Here is a 26,921-nt window from a genome sequence, read left to right on the forward strand (position 1 = left end):
TAGCTGACTTTCAGGAGCTGAAACTTGCCAGGTTGCTTCATGGGGTGAATGGGGGAAAATGTCAAAACTGAAAGGTCAAGGAAACGTCTCAAGTGATGTCATGTTTTAATCTTGCTCTAAGATAAAGCTATCTGCTTCATGTTTTTCATCCTCCAGGCTATACCTTCCAGCACTCTCATGACCACAAAGCAGAACTTGAAGGACATTCAAATAAAGAATTAGGTTCGGGGGGATAAAAGGACAAAGAGAAGAGGATTTTTGAAAATCCATAATACCAAATTCTCTTTTTAAACCGAAGCTGAGAACAACATGAACACACAAGATTCTCCTCTGACTATTGCCCAGGTGAACATGTAAACAAAAACAACCTTCTTGGGCCAAAGTCTAGCTCATCTGTTCCTGCAAATTTCAGTAAGATGAGCATATTCTGCTTAGACCTGAGACCAAGCAGGTGAGAAATGAATACGGAGTGTCTACTGCATGCCAGGTATTTCTAATCTCACAACAGTTTTACACGATAGATTACTGTTTCCATTTTACAGCTGAAGAAACTAAGATGCATCTAAGGTCATAGGATTTAAACCAGGGGTTCCATTTTCAAGTTCAGTGCCCTTTCTTCACCACGCTGCTCTTTGGGGAAAAATATCTTATCAGCCAAGAAGATTTCTTCGATAAGTCAATTTCTCACTAAGAAAGATGGCAACAAAATCCAAGGATTTGCAAAGAGCTCATGGGGAATAAAACAAAACATAATGACAATTATTTTAGCACAAGAGGACAGAAGAAGCAGGAAGCAGCTGGGGCTCAGCACTGAGAACAAAGCAGTCCCAGAACAAGGGCGCACAAAAGCCTGGAAATCAGAGTCCATGGTAAGAGAGAGGAGAAGACAGACAGACATGCAGACAGGGCGTGGGCAGGGCTAAAAGAAGCCTCAGAAAATCAGAGAGAAGATGGAGAACTGGCATCCCCTTGATTGGGCAAAATCACCTCTTACAGATACACATCTTGCCACCCCAGACACTGAATGCCCACCTGGCTGTGGCCATCAGTACCCCAAGAAAGCAGAGGCGGTGTCTACAGGTTCTGCTTGTCAAGTATCCGCTGTCCCTTCTTTTGGAAAGAATTCTCTGGTTCTGATTTGGGGAATCTCCTTTCCTCATTGTCAGACATGTGGTCAGATGAGGTAAACGCCCTCCCCGGGTCCAGCAGTAGTCATATGAGCTGAATCAGGCCAGTCAGAGTCCATCAGCCAAACCCAAGGTATAGGAAGAGGCTCGAGATCCAAGACAGACCACTGAGACCCGCCGATCCAGACAGGCTGAGAACCTGGCGCTGCTGGGGTCATCCTGTCAACCCACAGACAGCTAGCCAGAGAGGGTCACTGAGCAGCAGACACAGGAGACAGCGGCAGGTTCCTGAGGGCAGGTGCAGCCGTGCTTGAGGCCTGACCTACTCCTGGACTTTTCAGATGCAATACAAGCCAACCCATCTCCGTCTCTGCTCAAGCTGTCTGAGCTGAGATTCTGCAGCAGCCACACTAAGAGGCCTAACTGGCATGAAGAGGCCCACCGTATCTTCCTGCTCAACTGAAAGCCACAGACTTCTTCTGCAAAGCCTCTCGGTAGTTAAGATGTGGGTGTTTGGAGGGCCGTCGCCTCCTAATCACAGTGCCTCACCACCAAGAGGCAAAGCACCACAGCAGGACAAATGGGCGCCTTTCCATCCAGCTGTAAGGTCCACCTGAAAACCAAGCCACTCACCTGATACACGTGGAATGCATTCGCTGCTTTGCCCCGGAGAAACACTGAGGGGATCCAGACGTTGATCAGCGCCCGGTTTGATCTGACCAAAAGAGAGAGACCAATATTGGGCATTTTAACTCATTTAAAAAAAAAAAAAAAGAGAGAAAAGGAGACAATTTTCTCCTATAAGAGGTATTATGCACAAGCAAGTTATGACAACCTACGTCACAACTGACAGCAAGATAAAGGACAAGTTCAAGTCCTATCACTAAACCTCTCCCTCTCTCATATATACGCAATCTGTTCTCCGGAATAAGAAAGTTCTCAGGGAGTGATCTGGCCCATAATGTATCTGAACCTCAGTCTCCACATCTGAAAATGAGGATAATAACTGGAAGCCCCGAGGAAGCTATCACGGGAGGTCACACACAGCAATGCCCAGTGTTTCTGGAGTGCCCTGCACGCATGCTGCCTCCTCACTGAGCTGACTTTACACCCTGAGCCAATCTTAAGAGCAGACTCAGGAGACCAACACTCATGGCAAAGAGGGTAACAGCTGTTTAGCATAGGAGGAGGGAAGTACAAGAGAAAATGACAAGTTAGAACACCAGGCTGATGGGTACAAATACCTCTCCTTCAACTTTTCCAAAAATGCCAAGTATATGGGTCTAATACAGCAAGGTTTAAGTTCAAATGCAAAATAATTTACTGAGTACCTACCAAACATGGCTCCATGCTTCTACCTATAGTAAAATCATTTATTCCTCACATGGGCTATTTGATGCATGTGTAAGAGGTATTTTGGTTATGTCACTCTTTTGCCTTATGTGATGACTTTAAACTTAACTGGTAAGTCACTAGGTATATACACACATGCCACTATCAGATTTGCACCTGGCTGGATCCAAATTACACAGAGATAATAAGCTGACTGTCCCTGAAACTTCAAGATCAACTGCAGTGATTATAAAAATGGTAGTGTACCATTCTGGAAGGGCTGGAAGGTCCCAGCCTCACCTCTGATTAGAGCTGTTGCAGGGCTAAATGCTTTCTCCTGAGCTCTCCTTCTCTCTAAAGAGCAGCTCATAAAAACTCCGCAGCCTTCTGGGCTTGGAACACAATTTGAGACACCAGTGATGGAAGATTCCACTATTCAATGTTCTCACAACCTCTAGAGTAAAGACCATTTCATTTTCACAATGAAAATAACCCTTCAGGTAATGGTTCTCTCCTGCAGCAGCATTTCTTCTAATCTCTCAGCTGAGGTGCTGACCTCCTTTGAGGGGTAAATTAAACCCCACTGATCACTTCCCCAGGGCTCAATGCAATTTGTACGTTGCAATCCTGAGCCACCAAAACTGGTTTGTGTATCTAATCACTTTCCTCCTGGAAAGGTCCCTGAAATTGTATTAGTGCCTATAACATTCCCCTTTCATTTCTGTGCCAGGCTACAAGGCAGAAATATAACTAGCACTCTGGTTTTTATTAACTTCCCTGGATTGGAGAGGACTGGACAACCTCCCAGGGTTAGAGCAAGGTTACCCCCAGCCTGGATTACATGGTTCTCTCTTTCAGTGCAGTGACTACACTGAATCAGAACTGACTGTTTACATAACCATCTCCTTCTGAGGTGTTAGTTCATTCATTCATCATTTTGTTCCTTCACTCACTCACTCACTAAACAAGCACTTACTGAGAAGCTATTGCCCTGGGTACTAGAGACAGAGCAGTAAAAGCAGACATTGCCCCTTTCTTCATGAAACATTCATTTTAACATGGGAGAGAGACAAATCTCCATAAAATTTACTCTGTTGTGGGCTGGGTGCAGTGGTTCACACCTATAATCACAGCACTTTGGGAGGCTGAGGCAGGGGGATCATCTGAAGTCAGGAGTTGCCTGGTAAACATGGTGAAATCCTGTCTCTACAAAAAATACAAAAATTAGCTAGGCATGGTGGCACACGCCTATAGTTCCAGCTACTTGGGAGGCTGAGGCAGAAGAATCACTTAAAGCCAGGAGGCAGAGGTTGCAGTGAGCCAAGATCACACCACTGCACTCCAGTGTGTGTGTGTGTGTGGGGGGGGGGGTGTATGTATGTATGTATGTATGTATATATATATATATATATATATATATATATTTTAACTCTATTGTGGTCAAGGAAGATACTTAGTATGTTTTCAATTTTTAAAAACGTATTGAGACTGGTTTTGTGGCCTAACATATGTCTTTCCTGGACAGTTATGTGCACTTGAGAAGAATGTGCATTCTGCTGTTATTTGGTGGAGTGTTCTATATACGTCTGTTATATCTCATTGGCTTTTCATGTTGTTCAAATCTTCTATCCCCTTACTGACCTTCTGTCTAGTTATTCTATCCATTATTAAAAGTGGGGTACTGAAGTCAACTCTTATTGTACAACTGTTTTTCCTTTCATTTCTGTTGATTTTTCAGATCATATGTTTTGAATCTTTGTTGTCAGGTGCATATATGCCTATAGTTGTTACAGAGAAATTGTTTACTACTATTTTAAGTGCCATCAAGGAACACCAGATCTACGGAGAGTGACTTCCAGGGCCTGCTTTGGTCTGGGACACCAGACAAGGCTTCTTTGAAGCAGCAATGTTTGGGCCAGGCTTTAAGGGATATTTAGAGTTAGCCAAGTTGGGGAAGGGAAGTTGCAGCTGAGAAAGGTGCTTCAGGCAGGGGCATGAGCATCTGTGAAGAGCACTGAGTCTAGACCGGGACTGCCTGTGTTTACATCCTGGTTCCATTTCATCATCTGTGAGGTGACACCCGTCTCTAAAGGTTGTTGTGAGGACTAAGTGAGCGAGAACAATGCCCAGCACAGAGGTGATCCTGTGTACACGAGGGTTAAGTGGATAAAATAATAATCCAAAAGGGAAAAGACCACGTGGGTTAGATGAGTGGAATTGCCAGGGTGGCTGGTACAGGGAGAGGAATGGGAAAAGCTGGGGATGAGCCAGAGGTGAGTGAGGGCCTTCTTCATTCCATGAAGGATGTTGGTCTCCGTGCTGAGAGGGAAATGGTGCTATTCCTGCCTCTGGCTTTAGTGTAGATGAAGAAACTGCTTGCGGGAGGTTCTAAATCTCTGGGGAGAGACAGACAGTGTGGCCTGGTTCAGGCAGGGACCATGGCTAATTCATCTCCCCTTATTGGGAGCCTGCCTGGACACTGGCCTGCCACAGGACCTGGGTGAATTCTTGCTGTAATGAGTGCTTCCAACCTTGTGTCTGAGACTCCCCTCTGTGGCTTTCTCCTGTCTTCCCAGTTTCTTTCCATGGCTGCCCTCCACCGGGCTGCCATTCCAGGATCCTCTTCACACTGTGCTCCCCCTGCCCACAAGTCCACAGCGGGCATATTCACCTTTGATGTTCATCCTTCACTTCTCACCCACCTCAGCCTCTCCACCCTATCAGCCTAACAGCCACCTCCAGCCCCAACCCCAGCAGCCACCATAACATCCAGTGGCCCTGGGATGGCCTCATGCCTTCCATAATCTCACTTTCATTGCCAACACACACCCTGCAAGGTTTGCATCAGGATCTTCACCTCACAAATGAGGAAAGTGAGGCCCAGTGAGGATAAATGGCTGGACTGATGCCTGGGATTTCAACAAAGGCAGCCTGGCTCTGAAGAAATGCTCTTTCCAAGGCCCAGCCCTGCCTGCTCTAGAAGGGGCTTTTCCTGGGCTTTTCTTCCCGGGGGGCTGAACCCTACATTTGTCAGAGGGGAATGAGAGAGGAGGAAACTTATCCCATTTTATTTTCCAGCTTAAGTAGTATCTATTTATCCAAAACCCAAGAGATCCTGAACAAAAATTGGCTGGGTATGGTGGCTCATGCCTGTAATCCCAGCATTTTGGAAGGCAGAGGTGAGTGGATCGCCTGAGGTCAGGAGTTTGAGACCAGCCTGGTCAAAATGGTAAAACCCCATCTCTAGTAAAAATACAAAAATTAGTCAGGCATGATAGTGTGTGCCTATAATCTCAGCTACTCAGGAGGCTGAGGCAGAAGAACCATCTGAACCTCATAGGTGGAGGTTGCAGTGAGCCGAGATCGTGCCACTGCCTTCCAACCTGGGCGACAGAGGGAGAGTCCATCTCAAAAAAAAAAAAAAAAAGGCTGCTGGCCAACTAACCTCTCCCTAGGGGTACTCAGCAGAGGCACCACATAGAATCTAATACAATCAAAAATCCAACCAAGGCACTAACGATTGTTGTTTCCAATAACCCCGGGGCTGCACAGACAATAAAATGAGTGAAGTTGGTCACTTCCCAGCAACAGCCAAGAGTGGGATTGTGGTAAACAGGACAGCACATGGCCTGTGTGAAAGGGACAGCTTTTACTCGGCTCCTGTGGACTGTGGCCTTACAGGCACGAGCATCTGATTTTTAAAGAAAATAAAGGAAATTTGAATTTTTATGTGATATCTTCCAACTTCTAAATGTCGGCCAAAAAACAATGTTTTTAAATACCCAAGAGGGAGATCAAACATGTCTGAGGGCCACACTGAGGCTGCAGCAAAACCACTTCCCACCTCTACAAGAACCACGTCAACCCTGTGTAGTTCTCAACAGTGATTTCTGTTTCCCCCCGAGGTCTGCTGCAACAGAAGCCAACAACACAGTCCAGTTTCTAAAGGACCCCTTGTGAGCACAGGCTGTGGACTTACATTTCAAAATCCGACAAACTCTGGTCTTCAGATGTTTGACTCAAATCTCCAGGCACCTACCATGAGGAGAAGGGAGAAAAAATGCACAATGGTTACCAAGGTTTGCATAACCACAGAAGAATCCTGCCTCCCTGTGATCCCTGAACACTTCCTGTTCAGAAGGAAGTGAAAAAGCAGTTACTGGAAAGCAGTAAGAGATGGCTGCAGATGTTGTTGCAGTAATAAAAATATGCCACCATGAGAGATCTCAATTATCTTTATGAAGAAGGAACTGTTAATCCTATTGAGATAATCACAGGCATGTAAGAGCATGTAATTTTGGATAAAGGCCCAGTTAGGATCTGAGACGCAAGTTATCAAATGTGCAATGGGAAAAATACCCATTGTCACCATGATGAACATTATACACACAGGCAAACCCAGTAGGTAAACATAAAAGGCCAAAGTCCACCCCCACACAATGGCTCCATCCTTTCCCCTCATAATGCATGAGCAATTTTAGGTAGCAGAATATGGCTTCTTCTGATTCAGAAGGGCCACATGAGACAGTGATTATGGGAGAGAAACTCAACTGTGTGGCATGATAAACCCACCACCAGTACCGCTTAGGGGTCCTGACTATACACCGTGGAAGTGGGGGTGAGGGCAAGCAGGCATTCAGAGGTACATGTGACCCCCGTAGGCTACCCACCCTCAGCTCCCCATGAGATAGGAAACTGATTCTCATAGCTGTCTCAAGGATTGCAATTATTATGTAAAGCAGACAGCAAAATGCCCAGTAGTGGTAGATGTTCAATAAATGTTGGTATTTTTCTCATACCCAGGGAATGAGCTTCTTTTTTTGATCTGCTAGAAACTGAACTGCCTAGAATTTTAAGAAGGAGGATGGGACTAAGAGAAGTGGAACAGAGAAGGGTGAGGGGCAGTGAAGGGAAAAAAGACAGCACTGACTTCACACCTTTTACCTCTCAGGGCTTCCCACTCCCCACAATCCTCATCAAGCTTCACAGTGAACCTCAGGGCAGGTATTATTCTCTCCACTTTACAGATGGGGAAACTGAGGCTCGGGGAGGCGGTATAACTTGCCCAAGGTCACATATCTAGGAAATGGATCTGTCCAACTACAAAGACTTGTCTGCTATAAACCCTCAGCAAACAGGAAAAGTTAGCTAAAAGGTGAAACAAGAAAGTAAGATTAAAGTAGTCTTGACGGCTTCTTCAAGAAGAAATGAAGAAACGTGAAGGTTAGGACACATTAGAAAGCTCTCCTTAAATAAGCAGTGGAGGCTGAGTGAAGCGGCTCATGCCTGTAACTTGAGCACTTTGGGAGGCTGCGGTGGGCAGATTGCTTGAGCCCAGGAGTTCAAGACCAGCCTGGACAAGACCGTGTCTCTCCTAAAAATAATGGAAAAACATTAGCCAGGCATGGTGGCACAAGCCTGTAGTCCCACCTACTCTGGAGGCTGAGGTGGGAGCATCACTTGAGCCCTGGAGCTTAAGGCTGCAATGACCTATGATCACACCACTGCACCCTAACCTGGGTGACAGAGCAAGACCCTGTCTCAAAAAGAAAATATTAAAATTATAAAAAGAATCAGCATTTTGAACTTTTCTGTACTTTCTACAATGAAGACATATTAACTGCGTAACCATAACCAGATGCAAATTATTTATCAATTTCAGTGTCTATCACATTATTAAGTAATCAAATATCCTTTCCACATCATCCAACTTCATGCATTTCACTCATATCCAGAAGGCAAGATGGCAGAGCTGGTGCCTTCCAAACAGTTATGCATCATGGATGGAAAAGGGCAGAGAAAGGGTTCTGAGGCCATGTCACCTTCTAGACAACACCCATTCTCCCCTTTGTACATCCATGTGGAGACCAGTAGAAATAGCCAGGCCGCCAGCATCTTCTCTGGCAGACACTGTGGAGCAGCTCTTGGCCACTCCTCTTCTCTGGGTTTCCCCCTCAGCACTGGTGCTGGGGAAAGGCTCTTCTGGGCATGCTGTGGGAATCAAGTGAGCAGGCTGGAGGGGGACTCACAGGCCATCAGCTCCACTGCTACGTACCATCACCGACACCTTTAAATGCAGCCTCATTTCCAACAGGAAGTGAACAGAGTTTGCACCCAGGAACCTCATTCACAAGAACCTCTGGCTGTATCTACCCCACAAAGCACAAGCAGAAGGCAACCAAAAGGACCAAGGTGAGAGATAAGGCAGGTTTTTTAAGGACAGACATTAATCTACAATTACAGAAAACAAAGCGCTTCTTCAAAAATCATTAATTCTGGAACACAGTGTTTTTTGGATAGGTAAGTTTCCCCTCAGGGATGCTGATTTTCAGGCAGCATTTTGAAAGGTGAATATGAGTACCCAGGAGTTGTTCAATCCTTCTGACTTAGAGGCTTTTCTTCTAATTACGTGGCATTATTGGGATCAGTAAACCAGGAGTTTTTGTGCGTCTACGTGAGTACCAGAGAGGCTGCTTGGAAAAAGCATTTGGGAACTTTCTAACCTCTGTGGAATATAACTTGATAACAAGACCAGGCACTTGTAGCAAATGCATCATAATAATTAAAGGCCAAGCTTACTCAACATCAAATTTTCTCCTTTCTCGCTGTCTTTCAAGACGAAAGCCAGATATTAGCTAGATTTGACAGCAGACCTTTAGAAAGCCAATTCTGTTTTATATTCTGCCAATAAAGAGAGTGTAGAGCAGAGATTATTTTGTAAGAAAAATCAACTTTCTACTGATACTGGTCACAAACACCCGCTGTGACCTCCTGAAGTCTGGGGAATCTTGCAGAACCCATCCCTGGGATTCAGACTTCTCTTTAGTTTACCCTCGCTATGGGGCACAAACCAGCCATGAGCATACACAGCTATCTCCATTCGCCTCTTCCTGACCCTGCAGAGAAGGCAGCTCTCCATTGGCCTGTGGTCGGGCCACTCACCTGGCAGTCTTCAGGTGCAGGAAAAGGCAGAGCCCGTTACTAGAGCAACAGCAGCCAGCACTCCTGAATCATGCCGGAGCAAACACCCTCGGTGCGCACACACAAGGATGCGAAATGGCAGATAAGACCAACAGGGAGTCAACTTCTGGGCTATATCAGCAAAGAAGTTCCCATCATCTCCCCTGACTCAGGATTTTCTGGGTTTTAGTGGGGAGGTGGGGAGCAGGGACAGGCCAGTGTCAACAACTCTCTCCCTCATAGTGAAATTCTGACCCCAGTGCCAGCACAGAACTCTGACACAGGCCCACGCTGCCATCTTGACTGACAAGTCCTCAAACCTGGGAGGATACTAGAGGTTCTGTCAAGAAAAAATGGAAATTATTCACTCTATGCTGAATAAATTTTATTTAAATAAAAAAGAAAGAAGAGGGAGAGAAAAAGAAAAGCAGCCAATCTGCCAAAGTCATAGGGAAAAAATTATACCTCCTCCCATTGGCAGAATAAGGGTCCAAGCTACGGGGTGACAAAGATGGACAGTGAACCCTCCCCTCATAGCAGCCTCCCTCACTTCTAGTCCAGAGGGGTGTGCAAGTATGACACCATCACCCAGTATCATCAAAGGCTTCCTACTCCATCCACAAAGCTCTTCCACAGTGAGTGGGCAGACATGTGCCCCTACTTCACGGGCAAGGACAAGATAGATCATTGTGAATAAACATAGAGGAAGTGAAGATGTCAGGAGCCCAAACCACATCTCTTAGTCTACTCAGCAGCCTCTCACTCAGTCTCAGTGATTTCAGGTGCTTATACTTTCTCCAGGTGGAGAAGCCACATGAAGTATTCTGATCAATCATCCCATCTGAGGTCCCAGTGAACAGCCAGCACCAACTGCCAGACAAATGAGAGCGCCATCTTGGATATCCAGCTCAGTCAAGCCCTGGTTGACACCACATGATGCAGAAGAACCACCCAGCTGGGCCCAGTCAGCCCACAGAATCATGAGAGGTTTTTAGAAATAGCCTTTTTTTTTTTTTAAAGCCATTAAGTTTTGGGTTGGTTTCACACATAGTGATATATAATCCATAAAAGTAACTTGCCAAAGGTCACTCAGCTAGCAGCACAGGTGGAGTTCAAATGCAGGTGGTCTGGCTTCAGAGTCTGCACTTCTAATCGCTAAGCTATACTGCCTCCTGCTACAAAGTCTCTATTCTTTGCACCTTGCCTCTGGGATACCCAAAAGATGAAGTAACCCAATTCTTACTCAAGAGCCTTAGCTGATAAACAGACCTCTGATGGGTGAAGAAACTCTGAAAGGACTCAACTGCTCAAGAGCAGACAAACAGATCTACAATTGGGTCTCAAACCTTGAGCCTCCTTAAAGCTTGGGAGTTTTCTGACTTTATTGTGCTGTCACTGCTGCTGCAGGGTGACTTAGGAGGCTTTGCCCCTAAGAATTCCTGGGTCCTTTTCCATCTCTGGGTACACAGGTCAGTTTCCAGATTCTGAGCCAAACTGAGTACTGAGTTTCTGTACTGAATACATAAACTCTCAGGAACAGATGGAAATGCAAACGTTTTGAGTTCTAATCCTGGGCTTCCTCTGATGATTTCAGAAGTCACTTGGCTTCTGCGAACCTTGGTTTCTTCCTTGCCTACCTCATGACAACCAGCCTCTGATCACCCTATTAGAAAGAATCAGCAAAGGTAAAGGAAGAAGGCCAGCATGTGTTGAACAATTACTATGTGCCAAGGACTTGACGATCTCACATTTAGTCCCCAAACAATCTCTGAAGCAAGTATTATTGTAAGCTACTGCTTCCTTCTCCTCTTCCTCAGCCTCTCTGTAAGGTTAGCTCTTCTCACCTAAGACTCAGCCAAAATATGAATTCCTAGGAGGCACCTTTCCATACCACCAGAACTAAACAGCGTCTCCACAGCAACCCTCTACTGTTCATGTTCCTCAGCTTGTAATGACTCCAAACTGGTTATCTATGGATTGGAACCCTCCTTGTCAAGTCAGAGAGCTCTACGTGCTCACCACGCCCACCTGTTTACCATAACACACTGCAGCCTGGCCAAGAACCCAGCACATGTAGGCAAAGAATTAACACAATGAATGAATGCATGAATGAAGGAAGGAATCAATGAATGAATCAATGAATCATAAGATATGCTATGTTTCCACCTTGAAATGCCAAGAAATTTTTAGACTGCTTTGTAGCAAATTCAGAATCTCAATGCATGGGAACGATAAGTTAGATTAAAAAAAGAAACAAAGAGAATCTTATTTTTTTCCCTCTAATTACCAGGTTCTCAGATTCACTGCTCCAAAAAAAATCAAAAAGGAAGACGCTACAGAGGCAGCCAATCTTTGTTCCAATCATGAAATGGCAGCCATAATTCATGTTTTCCAGACTCCCTTCACTTTCTCACTCGTCTCTGTTTTCAAATAGCCTGGACTTAGGCAGTTAGCTCTTCCTTTTTACTGTCAAAAAATGGCAACTGTTTTCCATCCCACCAATACTCTTGCTTCGTCATCTCATCTTTTAATAAGGAATAAAATGTGAAATGGCATGGTTCTCTCTCTCAGCTTGGTTGGTCAAGCCAAGCAATAAACTCAGGCCTGACGTTCAGATCATAAAGTCGACCTGGGCTATCCATGCCTTCGGGACAAAGCCAGCCCAGTTCTGAAGCATTTTCAGGGTTCTCTGTTAGTTTTATCATTGGTTTTATAAACATACAAAACCCGTATTTCTATGGGTTTTGTTGTTGTTCTCTGTAGTTTTTAAAAAGAGCTGAGGTCAAGGACTTCTTGCTAGGAGTAAAACATTGGCAAATAAGAGCTTTAAAGAGCTTTTATTTTATCCTCTGGGTAGCCCTGAAACCTCGCATGAACACAGACTATCACACTTCTGTGAATTAGTTTTTGATATGTCTGTTTTTCCCGAAAAATAATAAGGGAGTTGAGGGCAATATTCTCAGAGTCCAAGGTGGTAAGGATAGCTCAGTGAATGTTCCCACTGGATGGATATATAGGCAGATGTGAAAATGGACAGATGGATTAATCAAAGGCTGGAGTAGGGAAGGGGTGGGAGGCAGAAGTCATAGGAAATTACTGAACTTACTAATTTATTAAGGATGGTCATCTACTTTCTTTCCAAGAATTAAAGAGTGATGGACATCATAAACACAGAGACAAGGAGACAAAGACATTTATTGCACCACCACTTAGGGTAATAAAAGCCTGGAAACAAGTAATGAAATGATTATCTAAAATGCAGCAGAGTCACAGTCAGGCTGTGCAGCTATGAAAAGAACAACAGGGGTCTCTTCTAAGAAGGAGAAGATCTCTAAGATATAATGTCAAATGACAAGAGCAAGACACAAAACAATGTGTCAGGTGAGCTACTATCCTCATGAAAAAGCAGTGAGTCAGGAGACACATGTTTGTGTGCATGTACCATTTCTAGAAAGACACAGAAGAACCTGCCAGCCATGAATGGCTTTGCAAGAAGGCACTCAGGAGCAAGTGTCAAGAGGAGAGAGGAGGATTTATTTCTATGTGTAAAATTTTATACCTAATAAATTTTTGCCAGGTACGTGAGTTGTTAATCTTTCAAAAAACATCGACATAGCAATCACACAATATTAAATCTAAAGAAAAAACCTACCATGTCTATGGTGGAAAGAAATTCAAAATAGTGAATGCCTCAGAGAGAGTGGAGTGGGAAACACCAGGAAATGGCATGAAAGGACATCTGGGGTGATGGTCAAGTTCTATGTGCATACGGAAGTATTTTAGAAGAAACACGTACTGCTATCTGCAATTTACTATGAAATGCATCCCAAAAAAGATAAAATGATGGACAGATGAATGGGTGGATGAATGCTGGAGGGATGCGCACATAGATGGATGGATGATAAATGGACAGACGATAAAATACAGCAAAATGTTAATGGTAGACTCTAAGTGGTAGGTATATAGGTGGCCACCGTAAAATTCCTTCATATAACTGCTTTTAAAATTCAAGTAAAATGCTGCAAAATTTTTGTTCCACCATGCTGGAAGAATGACTGCATTACCTTTTTATTCTCTGTACAGAAAATGAATTAACAGTACTGTCTTCTAAACAGGCTATCAGAGTATGCAGCCTAAAATGGCAGGAGAAAAGGGATCAGCGAAATGTGTCTGAGGGTTAATTAATAAAACTACGATGTTTGTCTGGATTCTGTAGTACTTGTGGTATGTATCAGCTCTTTAACCATGGTAATTTGTAAGGCTGGGCAGGGTGACTCATGTCTATCATCTCAGTAACTCATGAGGCTAAGGCAGTAGGATCGCTGGAACCCAGGACTCTGAGCCATCCTTACCACCTGGGCAACACAGGGAGACTCCATCTCGACACAGCATTTTAAAAGTAGCTGAGCTTGGTGGCATGCACCTGTAGTCCCAACTATTCATGAGGCTGAAGTGGAAGGACTGCCCGATCCCAGGGGGCGGAGGCCGCAGTGAAATGTGATTGTGCCGCTGCACCCCAGCCCGTGTGGCAGAATGAGACCCCACCTCTAAACAATAAATAAAGATAACCTCTTACGATTTATTTCCTCCTTCTAAATAAGTAACTTTATTTTTTTAAGACTGAACAAGACTTGGGTCAGCTGGGCCTGAGCTCTGACTCAGCAGTGTGGCTGAGAATAAGCCACTCCACCTCTCTGGGCCTTACTTCCCGCCTGGAAAATGGGGACAACAGAAGCTGCCTGCTGAGGCTGCTGGGAAGCTCTAACAGGATCCTGTGAGAACCACCCCTGCCCGGCACCTGGCAGAGAAACATTCTGAGCTCTGTGGAAACTCTGCTGAGGGCAAGGCGGTCTGGGTGTTTGGCAGCCCTCGCCCGGAGTGAGGGGCTGACTGCTTCATTCCACAAATGCACACTAGCTATTCACATGTTTATTCCACAAATCTGCCTACGTTCCACTCAGCAGTCAGACTCTCTGCACGTGGCAGGGAGAGAGGAGGTCCCAAGAGCTATTCTAGAAGCTGTTTCAAGGCTCAGTGGCCATAGCCCTTCCTGTGTTCTCCTATGAGGGTGGGAGAATAAATCCCTTACTTTGACCCACTCCCCCTGTTGAGTCTCTAAGGAAGAGTTCCTCTTAAAGGATTACACAAACATAATTTTTAATTTTAGAAAATGCTAAACAAATGTTCTTATATTAACCTGTTCTCAAACTGCTAATAAAGGTAATTAAAAAGGAAAGAGGCTTAATTGACTCACAGCTCCACGTTCCTGGGGAGGCCTCACAATCATGACGGAAGGCAAGAAAGAACAATCACATCTTACATAGTGGCAGGCAGGAGAAGAAGGAGAGCCAAGAGAAATGGGAAATCCCTGATAAAACCATCATATCTCATGAGACTTCATCACTATCATCAGAATAGGATGGGGGAAACTGCCCCCATAATTCTATCACCTCCCACCAGGTCTTTCCCACAACACGTGGGAATTATGGAAGCTACAATTCAAGATGAGATTTGGGTTGGGACACACCCAAACTGTATCAGTTCTCATGCACTATTTCATCCTTAACTCCTGTTGAATATCCAGGGAAACTGAGGCACAGATCAACCAGATGATGCCAAGGAAAGGCACCTGTGCAAAGCCTAGAATCTGAACTTGCTCGCACTAGTATTACGGTAAAATGGGAGTGGATGGAGGATTTCCTAAGATACACTACAATCCCAAGGAAAACTATGATGTAAAAAGTGGCCTGGACCACCGAACAGCATTTTACAGCACTGTGAGATATTAAGGATGTTGAAGCAAGTCTGCGGAGCATTGCAGACAGGAGCAGATTTAGATATACCTGGGTTGATCTGATAGTGACACCAGCTTGTAAGAACAAACAAAGGTACCTGCCTTTCCTGCTACTTTAAATGTCTGCTTGCAAATAGAAATCCCTTACCAGTACTAAGTTCAAGTGTGCTACTAGGAGAACCCTCCAGGGCAAGGATTCTTATTCATTTTTGCGTTTCCAGCACCTAAACCCAGTACCTCCCCATACTCTAAATCAGGGGTCAGCGAACTATGGCTCATGGGCCAAATCCAGCCTGTTTTTTGTAAATAAAGTTTTACGGGCACACAGTTGCACTCATCAGATGGTTGTGCATTAAATAAAGTTTTTTGGGAACAGAGTCGCACTCATCAACTGGTTGTGTATTAGATAAAGTTTTATGGGAACACAGTTGTACTCATCAGCTGGTTGTGCACTAAATAAAGTTTTATGGGCACACAGTCACACTCATCAGCTGGTTGTGTATTAAAGTTTTATGGGAACACAGTCACACTCATCAGCTGGTTGTGTATTAAATAAAGTTTTATGGGAACACAGTCACACTCATCAGCTGGTTGTGCACTAAATAAAATTTTATGGGAATCATCAGCCGGCTGTGCATTAAATAAAGTTTTCTGGGAACACAGTTGCACTCATCAGCTGGCTGTGCATTAAATAAATTTTATGTGAACACAGTCACACTCATCAGCCGGTTGTGCATTATCTATAACTGCTTTCAGGCTACGTTGGCAAAGTGGAGGAATCATGATAGAGACAGCATGACCCACAGAGTCATCTGCTATCTGGGCTATAGAAAATGTTTGCCAATTCCTAACTGATAGCTGGAAAGACAGAAAAATTATTTTTAATTTCAGGGAAATCTCATTTGTCTACATAGGGAGAAACAAATCTTTGAGCTCCATAGCTTCAAAAAATTAGCAGGGGCTTGAGAATAAAACAATGCCTCTAGCTCTGGATGCAGAAGCAATGCTAAGACATTAAGGAGTCGGGCATTTATTTGCACCCATTCATGTAATTCTTTGAGCAACCTGTTTCCCATATTCTACAGAGGCTTGGAGAGGCTAACTGACCTGCCCACAGACACAGAAAGAATTTAAAGTCAACTTTGGCTGAATCCCAAGCTGTGCTCCTTCTAGAATACCTGCTGTCTCTCCCAGAAGAAACATGGGTGCAGAAAAAGAATCTGGGCTCATCTTCCCCAAAAGAACAAAGCCCTAAAGCTTGGCAGTTGCAAAAGGCGGTGTCTTACAAAGGGAACTGAAGACGCTCTAGCAATCGGAGCCTGTGCACGATGGGGCCATTTGCCGCTAACTACAGGCATGGACTGTATTTTCAGCATTATAAGCACAATGATTAAATCTGTGGATGAAGAGGCTCTGTGTTTCCTGCTTATTTGCAGATAAAAGCAAAACCACCCTGGAATGTTTCCTCCAGGGTTCTTCCTTAAATTTTCACCAGTCATGAGAAAGAATGCCGCATCCTGGAGGCTGCTTCAAGCATGGAGATAGGAGTAGGGGAGAATGGCCTCATGAAGCTCTTCACCGATTAGTTTTGGCTACCAAGATCTCCCAGAAAACACAGAGGGTCTTAAGGTCAGATGGCTTAAGGTCAAGTACACTCAGGCCTCAACACCTAACAGTAAAATCTTGAGCTTCATTTTCCTCATCTGTAAAGGTGGGCCAGTACTCACCCACCAGGATGCCTGCGATGTCCTATTTGTAAAATGCATAGCATCGTGCTGGCTCCACAACAATAAGCAATCAATAAAATGAATTTTCTCCCCCTCCCACCCTCAGCCCCTCCCTTTCACATCCCTGCACTAAAAAGGTAACAAATGACAAGGGTGATGTAGCCAGCTCTGACCCTGAGCCACTGTCCCCTTTGCTCAGCTTGGATCGGAACCGTTCTCCACGTCTGAGACACCAACATTTCTCCTCATCCCTCTCCCAAGGCTCAACAGCTATTCCAAGCAGACTGGTGCTGCAGCCCTGGGAAGGATGGGGCACCGGACCAAGCTGCAGCCTTCTCTCTCGGCCTCTTCTAGGCCCACTTGTTTGTATGATGAGGAGCAAGAGAACTGCCACAGTTCTGCTTCCTGCCCAATCAGTGCTGAGGCAGCAGGAATGGAACTGCTAACTCAGTTTCTATGGATCAGTAATGGGAATCTTTTTTTATTTTTTAAGACACAGAGTTTAGCTCTGTCGCCCAGACTGGAGTGCAGTGGCATGATCTTGGCTCACTGCAGCCTCTGCCTCTTGGGTTCAAGTGATTCTCTTGCCTTGTCCTCCCAAGTAGCTGGGATTACAGGCATATACTGCGATGGCCGGCTAATTTTTGTATTTTTAGTAGAGACAGGGTTTCACCATGTTGGCCAGGCTGGTCTCGAACTCCTGGCTTCAAGTGATCCACCCACCTCAGGCTGCCAAAGTGGTGGGATTACTGGCGTGAGCCACCGCACCCAACTTGGGTGTGGCTCTCTCATATTTGCTCTTTCCTCTCTTGTGGAAAAGGCAGCTTTTTGTTTCATTTTTCACGCTTCAACTCTTTTCTTATCAACACTGAGCGGCCATAGGTACTGCCACCTGTTTAGGAAGATTCATCTCACGTTGAAGATGCATCCATGGGCTTTCCATTCCCTGCAGTCTCAAGGTTTATTTATTTATGTTTTCAAAAGCAGACCCTATCTCTTGAATGGCATCTTACTGAGAACTCTGGTATTGGCAATAGTGTCACACTTGCTCTCTGGGACAGTGATCTGGTGGCTGCTGGACTGAGAGCAGGTGGGCAGAGCAGTGAAGAGCAATGAGGAAGAAGAAAGCCACCGGGTTCACCTTGTCAACTGCCTCTTCCTAGCTCTGTGAGCTGGGCAAGTGGCTCCACCTCTCTGCACTTTTGCTTCCTCCTCCGTAGAATGAATATGGTAATTCCATCTCCCTCAGTGGTTTGTTCTAAGGACTCAGTGAGATAATCCGCATAAAGTACTAAGACGAGTACCTGAACCACCAGGGTTCTCTGCAAGTGTGACCTTGGCTATGATTACCTGGAAGCAGCACCAGCAAACGAGGCCCCAGCATGAGCCAACTGGCTTAAGGGCGGATGAGCATGACCTTGGTCTTGGTTCCAGGAGTTCCGAAACACACCTGGATCAGGAGTTACTGGCTCAGAGAGCCGGGGGCGAGGGAGGAAGATTTTTTTGGTGCCCTGGAATATCCTTGTGCAGCTAGTTCAAGAACAGAACTCTGCAGTGATAGAGTCATCTGGCCAGCTAAGGCCACCCCTGCCCGAGGACAAGGCCATACATATTAAGCTTGGTTTGCAGATAACATCTTCTGCTCCCAACAGACATCATATGTCCCTCAGTCCTTATTCCCGCTGCTGTGCAGGAGCTGGTGATGTCTCAGTCCAGGAGGCCACATATCCCACTGGTCCCAGAGAACGTGGTGCATCTTGCTGTCCGTTTCCCAACAACAAATTCCTTCTGTATCCTTTATGTGGGAAAATCCTACAGAGTTACTTGAAAGAGAAAGTCAGTGGCATCTCGTCAGGTCTTTCTGTCACTCTATACCTATTATTGTGAGTGGTCAATACATCTAAGTGGCCGAGACCACACAGGCTTCTCCTTCATTTGCATGTTTATTTGGGAAGGTTTAGGGACAGCTGATGGACACTGGGTGGGAGGTATCTATAGTCCCCTCAAGCCACTCATTAGCACAGTTCCTGCAAATGTCACATGGCAGAGAAGAGAGGCTGCTGGGGCACAGGCGAAGGTGAGAGCCCTGAGTGCTGGCCTCCTCCTTCCTTCACTTCTGCCCTGCCTTGGCCTGGTGTCCTCTTCTCAGAGCCCTAGAGCCCTGAGGGACACAATGTGAACACCACCACTCCTTGAGAAAAACTTCAACTCTTTGAGGATGACAATCAAGATCCTCTAAGAATGACTTGTCTCGGGATTCACTTCGTGCTGCTGGCAACATCCCATCTGGCTTCCTTCCTTCCACAAGTCCTCAGACGTGGATCTGTCAAGATTTATTCTTTCAAAGCCTACAAAGCTCAGGTGTCCCCCAATAAGCAAAGACTTTAGAACTGATAACCCCTTCTCCCCTGTGTCCCCACAGAACTTATTTTTTTCCTTTTTGAGATGGAATTTTACTCTTGTTGCTCAAGCTGGAGTGCTGTGGTGCAATCTTGGGCTCAATGCAACCTCCACCTCCCAGGTTCAAGCTATCCTCCTGCCTCAACCTCCCAAGTAGCTGGGACTACAGACGCGCACCACCACGCCCAGCTACTTTTCTATCTTTAATAGAGATGAGGTTTCACCATGTTGGTCAGGCTGATCTTGAACTCCTGACCTCAGGTGATCCACCTGCCTCAGCTTCTCAAAGTGCTGAGATTAAGGTGTGAGTCCCCACGCCCGGCCTCCACAGCACTTTTTATGTATGTCCATTATAGCACCACCTACATTGTACGGCCATCATCAGTTTACTTCCTACTGCCCCAGAAGACTGTGGATCACTCAGACTTTCTAAGAAAGTAACCCCAACACGCAACCAAAGCAAAAATGGACAAATGGGATCACGTCAAGTTCAAAGCTTTTGCACAGCAAATGAAACAATCAGCAAAGTGAAGAAACAATCCACAGAATCGGTGAAAATATTTGCAGACTACCCATCTGGCAAGGAAAAAAATCTAATAATGGTCCTAGCACAGTGGCTCATGCCTGTAATCACAGCACTTTGGGAGGCCGAGGCGGGCGGATCACGAGGTCGAGAGATCAAGATCACCCTGGGCAAAATGGTGACACCTCACCTCTACTAAAAATATAAAAAATTAGCTGGGTGTGGTGGTACATGCCTGTAGTCCCAGTTATTGGGAAGGCTGAGGCAGGAGGATCAATTGAACTCAGGAGGTGGAGGCTGCAGTGAGCCAAGATCATGATACTGCATGCCAGCCAGTGACAGAGTGAAACTCCATCTCAAAAAAAAAAAAAATCTAACAATCCAATTAAAAACTAGGCAAAAGATCTGAAAAGACACTTCTCAACAGAAGGCATACAAATGGCAAACAGGTATATGGAAAGATGTTCAACATCACTGATCACAGAAATGCAAATGAAAACTACAGTGAGATAGTGTCTCACCACAGTTAAAATGGTTCTAATCCAAAACACAGGCAATAACAAATGCTGACGAGAATGTGGAAAAAAGGGAACCCTCGTACACCACTGATGGGAATGTAAATTTGTACAACCACGACAGAGAACCGTCAGGTTTCTCAAAACACTAAAAATAGAGCTACCGAATGATCCAGCAATCCCACTGCTGGGTATATACCGAAAACAAAGAAAATCAGTTTATTGAAGACAGATCTACATTCCCATGTTTATTGCAGCAATATTGACAACAGTCAAGATTTGGAAGCAACCTAAATGCTCACCAACAGATGAATGGGTATAGAAAACGTGGTACATATTCACAATGGAGTACTAGTCAGCCATTAATAAATAAAAGAGAGCCTGTCATTTGCAACAGCATGGATGGAACTGGAGGCCACTATGTTAAGTGAAATACAACAGGACAGAAAGACAAACATCTCATGTTCTCACTTATTTGTGGGAGCTGAAAAAGAAACCAACTGAACTCATGGAGACAGAGTAAAAGGATGGTTACCAGAGACTAGGAAGGGTGGTGCAGGGAGGAGGTGGGAGGAGGGATGGCTAATGGGTACAAAAAATAGAAAGAATGAATGAGATACAGTATTAGATAGGAAAAAACACAAAGTTGCCATATCTACTTTTTTAATGTTATAAAACAGTTACTCATTAGGCCACAGGTTGTGGCTCATGCCTATAATCCTAGCACTGTGGAAGGCCAAGGCAGGTAGATCACCTGAGGTCAGGAGATCGAGACCAGCCTGATCAACATGGTGAAACTCCATTTCTACTAAAAATACAAAAATTAGCTGGCCAGGTAGCAGGTGCCTGTACTCCCAGCTGCTCCGGAGGCTGAGGCAGGACAATCACTTGAGCCCAGGAGGCAGAGGAAGCAGTAAGCCAAGACTGCACCACTGCACTCCAGTGTGGGCAACAGAGTAACACTCAGTCTCAAAAAAAAAAAAAAAAACAAAAACAAACAAACAAACAAAAACCTTCAATAACATTTACAAACTGGAAAAAAAAAAAAAAAGAAAGTTGGCAGATCTATTTTTTAAAATTATACTAAGAAATTTACTCATCAGGCCAGGCACGCTGGCTCATGCCTGTCATCCTAGCACTTGAGAGGCTGAGGTGGGCAGATCACCTGAGGTCAGGAGTTCAAGACCAGCCTGGTCAACATGGTAAAACTCCATCTCTAGTAAATATACAAAAATTAGTCAGGTGTGGTGGTGTGTGCCTGTAATCCCAGGTACTTGGGAGGCTGAGGCAGGAGAATCCCTTGAACCTGGGAGGTGGAGGTTGCAGTGAGCCAAGATGTGCCACTGCACTCTAGGCTGGACAACAGAACAATACTCTGTCTCAAAACAAACAAACAAACAAAAACTTACTCATCAGCTATGCTATTAACTGTTAATTCAGTGGCCACCAAATTGTAATGTATATAATGAAGTGTTTAATGATGCTTTTTAAAATGATCTTCTTATAATGCCGTGTCTTATCTCAGAATACTCAAAACCTATCCCAGCGCTTGACAACAGGACAATAATCCATGTATGTAAAGATAGCATGTATCTTTCCACCCTGACAGAAAGGTCTGGAAGGATAAAGCTCCAAACTCATCACAATGGTGACCTCGTGGGATGGGAATGGAGGTGAAGGTAATAGCCAAAGAGATGCTTAACTTAATGTCTAAAAGTTCATACTGAGAATATATTCGTGTATTACTTGTATCTTCTAAAAATTTTTTTTTAATAATAGCAACTGTAGTAGGTTGAATGGCAACCTCTAAAAAGATGTCCATGTCCTAAGCCTCAGGACCTATAAATGTGAGTTGTAAAGGTAGAAAAAGGGATCTTTGTAGATGTAATTAACCTCAGACCTTTGAGAGGACAACATTCTGGATTATCCAGGTGGGCTCTAAATCACATGACAGGTGTCCTTATAAGAGAGATAACGAGAGGCACCAGGGAGAAGCAGGAGAAGGCCAAGTGAAGACAGAGGCAGAGGTGCATGTGACATGGTCATAAACCAAGGAACCCCTGGAGCCACCAGAGGCTAGAAGAGACTGGGAAGGATCTTCCCCAGAGCCTCCAGGGGAACACAGCCGTGCCACTGCAGGCACCCTGATTGCAGATTCTGGCCTCCAGAACTGTAAGCAAATAAATGTGTGTTGTTTTAAGCTAGCACATTTACAGTATTTGGTTACAACAGCCCTAAGAAACTAACACGGCAGCTAACGTCGGGTAACCGCATGCCCAGTGCCAGGCCCAGTGTTACGCATTTTTTTATACATCATCCTCCTAAGGAGTGGGTATCATGATCATCCTCATTTTTCTGGTGGGGAAGTAGACTCAGAGAGTTGACTTAACTTGCTCAAGGGCACAGGGCTCTAAGTGGCACAATGAGGACCGGAAGCAAGCAGTGTGAGTTCCAGAGTCCACGCACTAGGCTGTAATCCAACTCACAAGACTATGGTGGTGGAGTCACACGGAATGAAGCTCATGCCATGACTGAACTTAATGAAAGTACCTGACATCTGAGCTTTGCTTTTCTCAGTCAGGAAGCAGGGAAATACTACTTCCCTCCTGGTGGAGTCATGAAAATACTGAGTTGGGTGTCATATGTCACAGAGCCTCACACAGAGGAGGTGCTCAGCATATACCTCCTGAATGAATGAGAGGCAGGGATCAGGTAGGGCTACTGCCTCTCTTGATGTAGGACCTGGTTGTTATTCATTGGCAGGAATGGTCATTTCAAAAGGCTGGGCTTTGGGAGCTACTTGAGGACATATTCCTCATAATGAACATGATGACTACAGGTACAAATCATTTTCTAAATTCATTTGCACAACCATATCCACTACTCTACGAGTTCTTAGAAATGCCAGATGGCTGGGTGGGGTGAGTAGATAGATGATGGGGGTGGGGTTGAGTGGGAGGATAGATGACGGGTGGGAGGAAAGATGGATGATGGGTGGATGAATGGATGGTGGGCGGCTGGGTGGATAGGTGGATGGATCATGAGTGCATGGATGGATGACGGGTAGGTGGATGAATGGTGGGTAGGTCGACGAGGGGTGGGTGGTTAGGAAGTGCATAGATGGATGATGGGTGGGTGGAGGGATGAGGGGTGGATGGAGGGATGATGGGTGGATGGAGGGATGATGGATGGGTGGATGGAAGACGGGTGGGTGGATGAATGGTGGGTGGACGGATGGACAACGGGTGGGTAGATGGATGGTTAGATAGCTGGAGGGAGGAGGGGTGGGTAGGGGGAGATGACGGGTGGGTGGATGGGTGGGTGGTGGGGGGTAGATGAGAACAGTTTGGGCAGGTAAGTGGCCTTTCTCACCCTCAGATTCTCTAAGCCAGTAACCTACCGATCAAGTTTTATTTCTGAATCCCTGGAACCAAGACCAAGGTCATTCTGATCAGCGCTTAGGCCAGCTAAGGACTCCTCCTAAGGTCTCGTGTGCTGGTGCAGTTTCCAGATCATTCTTTTCTGCAAGATGAAGAGATTAGGGCATCGGCAGCAGAAAGTAAGAGGAAATTCTGGGAGTTCTGTCTTCAAACACCAAGAAGTCATACACCAGAATCTGCCTCCTGGACAACTTGCTCTGTGACATTCACTAGTGAAGCCTAGCAGTAATTCCGAAAAAGTATCTTTCAGAAATACTCATATGTAAACGTTAACACATGACCCCAAACACATGCACCAGTGCCTCCCATCAGCAGCTAAACAATAGTCTCATCACTGCTGAGCAGTCCAACTCACTGGCATCGATGACTTAGGAAGCCAATCACCAAAACCATCAGTTAGAGCCCTGACCCATTCCTCACAGAGAGCAAACCCAAGCAGCAGCCCTGCCAGAGAGAAACCAGCCTCGTTTCTAATCTCTTCTGTCAATAAGCAATAAATGACGAAGTTCTGCTAAGTGAAAAGGCCAGGCATAGTGGAAGTTAACATCCCTTTTATAATCACTTTATCAGTGCCTCTCCAATACCCTCTGGAAACTGATGGCTCTCTGAGAAGATGTTTTGGCAACTGGGTCAAAGCAGCAAAAGGGCACAGTCCTGGACCCACAGCCTGCTCTGCTTTTAACAAGCTGAGTTGCAGCAGCCAAGTCACTTTCCCTACTCTGAGCTTCAATTTCTTCCCTACAGAAAGGAAGACAGCTGGGTATAGTGGTTCATGCCTGTAATCCCAACACTTTAGGAGGCTAAGGCAGGTAGATCACTTGAGCCCAGGAGTTAAAGACCAACCTGGGCAACATAGGTAGATTCCCATCTCCACACAAAAAAGTTTGTTTTAATTAGCTGGGCGTGGTCACAGCTATTCAGAAGGTGGAGGTGGGAGAATAATTTCACTCCACGAGGGTGAGGCTGTAGTGACTCTACAATGCACCCAGCTTGGGAAACAGAGCAAGACCTTGTCTCCAAAATAAATAAATTCATCATCTATTTTTTTAAGAAAAGGAAGAAAAGACAGGATAGGAAAAGGGGATGGGCTATGGCTGTGTGCTGCCCCACCTCCACTCTTCTGTTGGGAAAGCATCCTTCCAAGAGATGTGATCCAAGGGTGAGCACTAAATAACTTCAGCCAATCAGCATATCTTGTCCTTCTGGCCATAGTGACCGGTTCAGGACTGGTCAATTAACTAAGGTGGTTCAGAGCGAATCAGAGGGTTTCTGCTGGCAACCCTGGGCAGAGACTTGCTCTTTCTCTTGAGTCTCAGCAGCCTGAGAGTACTGCAGCTACTGCTGTTTCCATGAGGGGAGAGGGACTAGGCTGGGAGAGTGGAAGGGAATAGTGAGAACAGAATTAGGCAGAAATGTACCATGTTTCCAGGATACCCCAGGGCGTCTGGGTCACCGAGAAGCTGACACTTGCTTCAATGGTTGGCATGCATGGCCCTTCAAACCTGATGTTAAAATTCATTCCCCAGTGTTCAAAGTGGGGCCTCATGGGAGGTATTCGGGTCCTGGGCACATATCCCTTTCAGCTCACTACAATCTCTACCTCTCAGGTTCAAGTGATTCTCCTGCCTCAGCCTCCCAGTAGCTGGGACTACAGGTACACGCCACAGCACGAGGCTAATGTTTGTGTGCATTTTTAGTAGAGACAAGGTTCACCATGTTGGCCAGGCTGGTTTCAAACTCCTGACCTCAGGTGATCCACCCACCTCCGCCTCCTAAAGCACTGGGATTACAGATGTGAGCCACCGTGCCCCGCCTCTATTAGTTTCTGCAAGAGCTCGTTGTTTAAAAGAGAGCATGGCACCTCCCCACGCTCTTGCTTCCACCCTCCCCAGTGTCATCTCTGCACATCGGGAGCACAAGCTCCCCTCTGCCTTCTGCCATGAGTGGAAACATCCTCATCAGGTACAGATACCCAATCTTGAACTTTCCAGGCATCAGAATCATGAGCCAAATAGACCTTTTCCTCACAAATTACCCAGCTTCAGGCATTCCTTTACAGCAGCACAAAATGCTACCTCTGGACTTTTCAGTATCTACCATAATGAATTCCTTGCTTTGCAGAGGCCAGTTTGTACTGGGTTCTTTGATTCTTCCACTGGAATCATCCTAATACAAAACCATGATCCCAAAGGTATCATCCAGCTCCAGCATTTATTTTATTTTATTCATTAAGATTTTCTTACCATGCCAAGGCCTGAAAATGAAAACCCAAAAGAAATGCCTCAAACCCTATTGTCAAGGAGAGATTCTGGGCTATTTAGGGCCACAGACCAGGGCACTCTTATATTTGATCCCCAGTTCAAAGCACGGTACCTACAACTCAGGAAACAGAAAAACTCAACACATATGGGCTCAATGAGCAGCTCAGTATGACAATGGTTCTGTAGACTGCAGGCCCTAGATAAGCTTTGGTTCTCTCATCTGATGATGGGAATGGGATACAGCATCACTTCCATCACCACAGCAATCACTGTAACTATCACCAGCACTGCTATCTGCTGAGTGCTTACTAGGTACTGAGTGCACACAGCGCTGCATCTATTACCCGTCTGAAGCCTCCTAACCCACACATCAAGAGATCAGGACCACTCACAAGTAACTATGCTCTTTTTTTCCAGGAGCCTCGAAGACTGGCCTTCTCCATGCACCTGCAGTTAGATGTGTCTGTGAAACTTGCTTTACCAATGAAATAAGAGATGTGGCATGTAATTTCTGTGTGGAAGCTTTAAGAGTCACTGTGTGCTTAGCCAACATCTCCTGCCCCTCTGCCACAACCTGGGTCTACAGGTGAGGATGGTGACAATATACCGCGGTGGCCCAGTCAACCCGTGAAAGACAACTGATGTGAAAGAGACAGAAATCTATGTGTTTTCTGTTCATACATCATAGGATTGTTTGTTACTGCAGTGTAACTCGGCCTACACTGACTAATATACCACACCCTGTTTTACAGATGTGAAAACTGAAGCTCAGAGAAGTAAAGCTCCTTGCCTGAAACCACATAGTTAACTGCCGCAGAAAGGCGGATACAGCCCTGGAGAAC

General features: G+C 45.4%; 1 protein-coding gene across 2 annotated transcripts in view; it reads right to left on the reverse strand.

The window, feature by feature from the left end:
• The window catches only part of SNX29 (sorting nexin 29), a 596,746-nt gene that overhangs the window by 160,043 nt on the left and 409,782 nt on the right, over positions 1 to 26,921 (reverse strand). For both annotated transcript variants that reach the window (XM_074382212.1, XM_039477976.2), the window contains exons 17-18: positions 6,439 to 6,494; positions 1,761 to 1,842 (exon numbers count right to left, since the gene is read on the reverse strand). In XM_074382212.1, coding sequence (XP_074238313.1) covers positions 1,761 to 1,842; positions 6,439 to 6,494 — 138 coding nt within the window. The remainder of the gene's footprint in view (positions 1 to 1,760; positions 1,843 to 6,438; positions 6,495 to 26,921) is intronic.

The sequence above is a fragment of the Saimiri boliviensis genome, chromosome 12 (assembly GCF_048565385.1).
Source record: "Saimiri boliviensis isolate mSaiBol1 chromosome 12, mSaiBol1.pri, whole genome shotgun sequence".
Lineage (NCBI taxonomy): Eukaryota > Metazoa > Chordata > Mammalia > Primates > Cebidae > Saimiri > Saimiri boliviensis.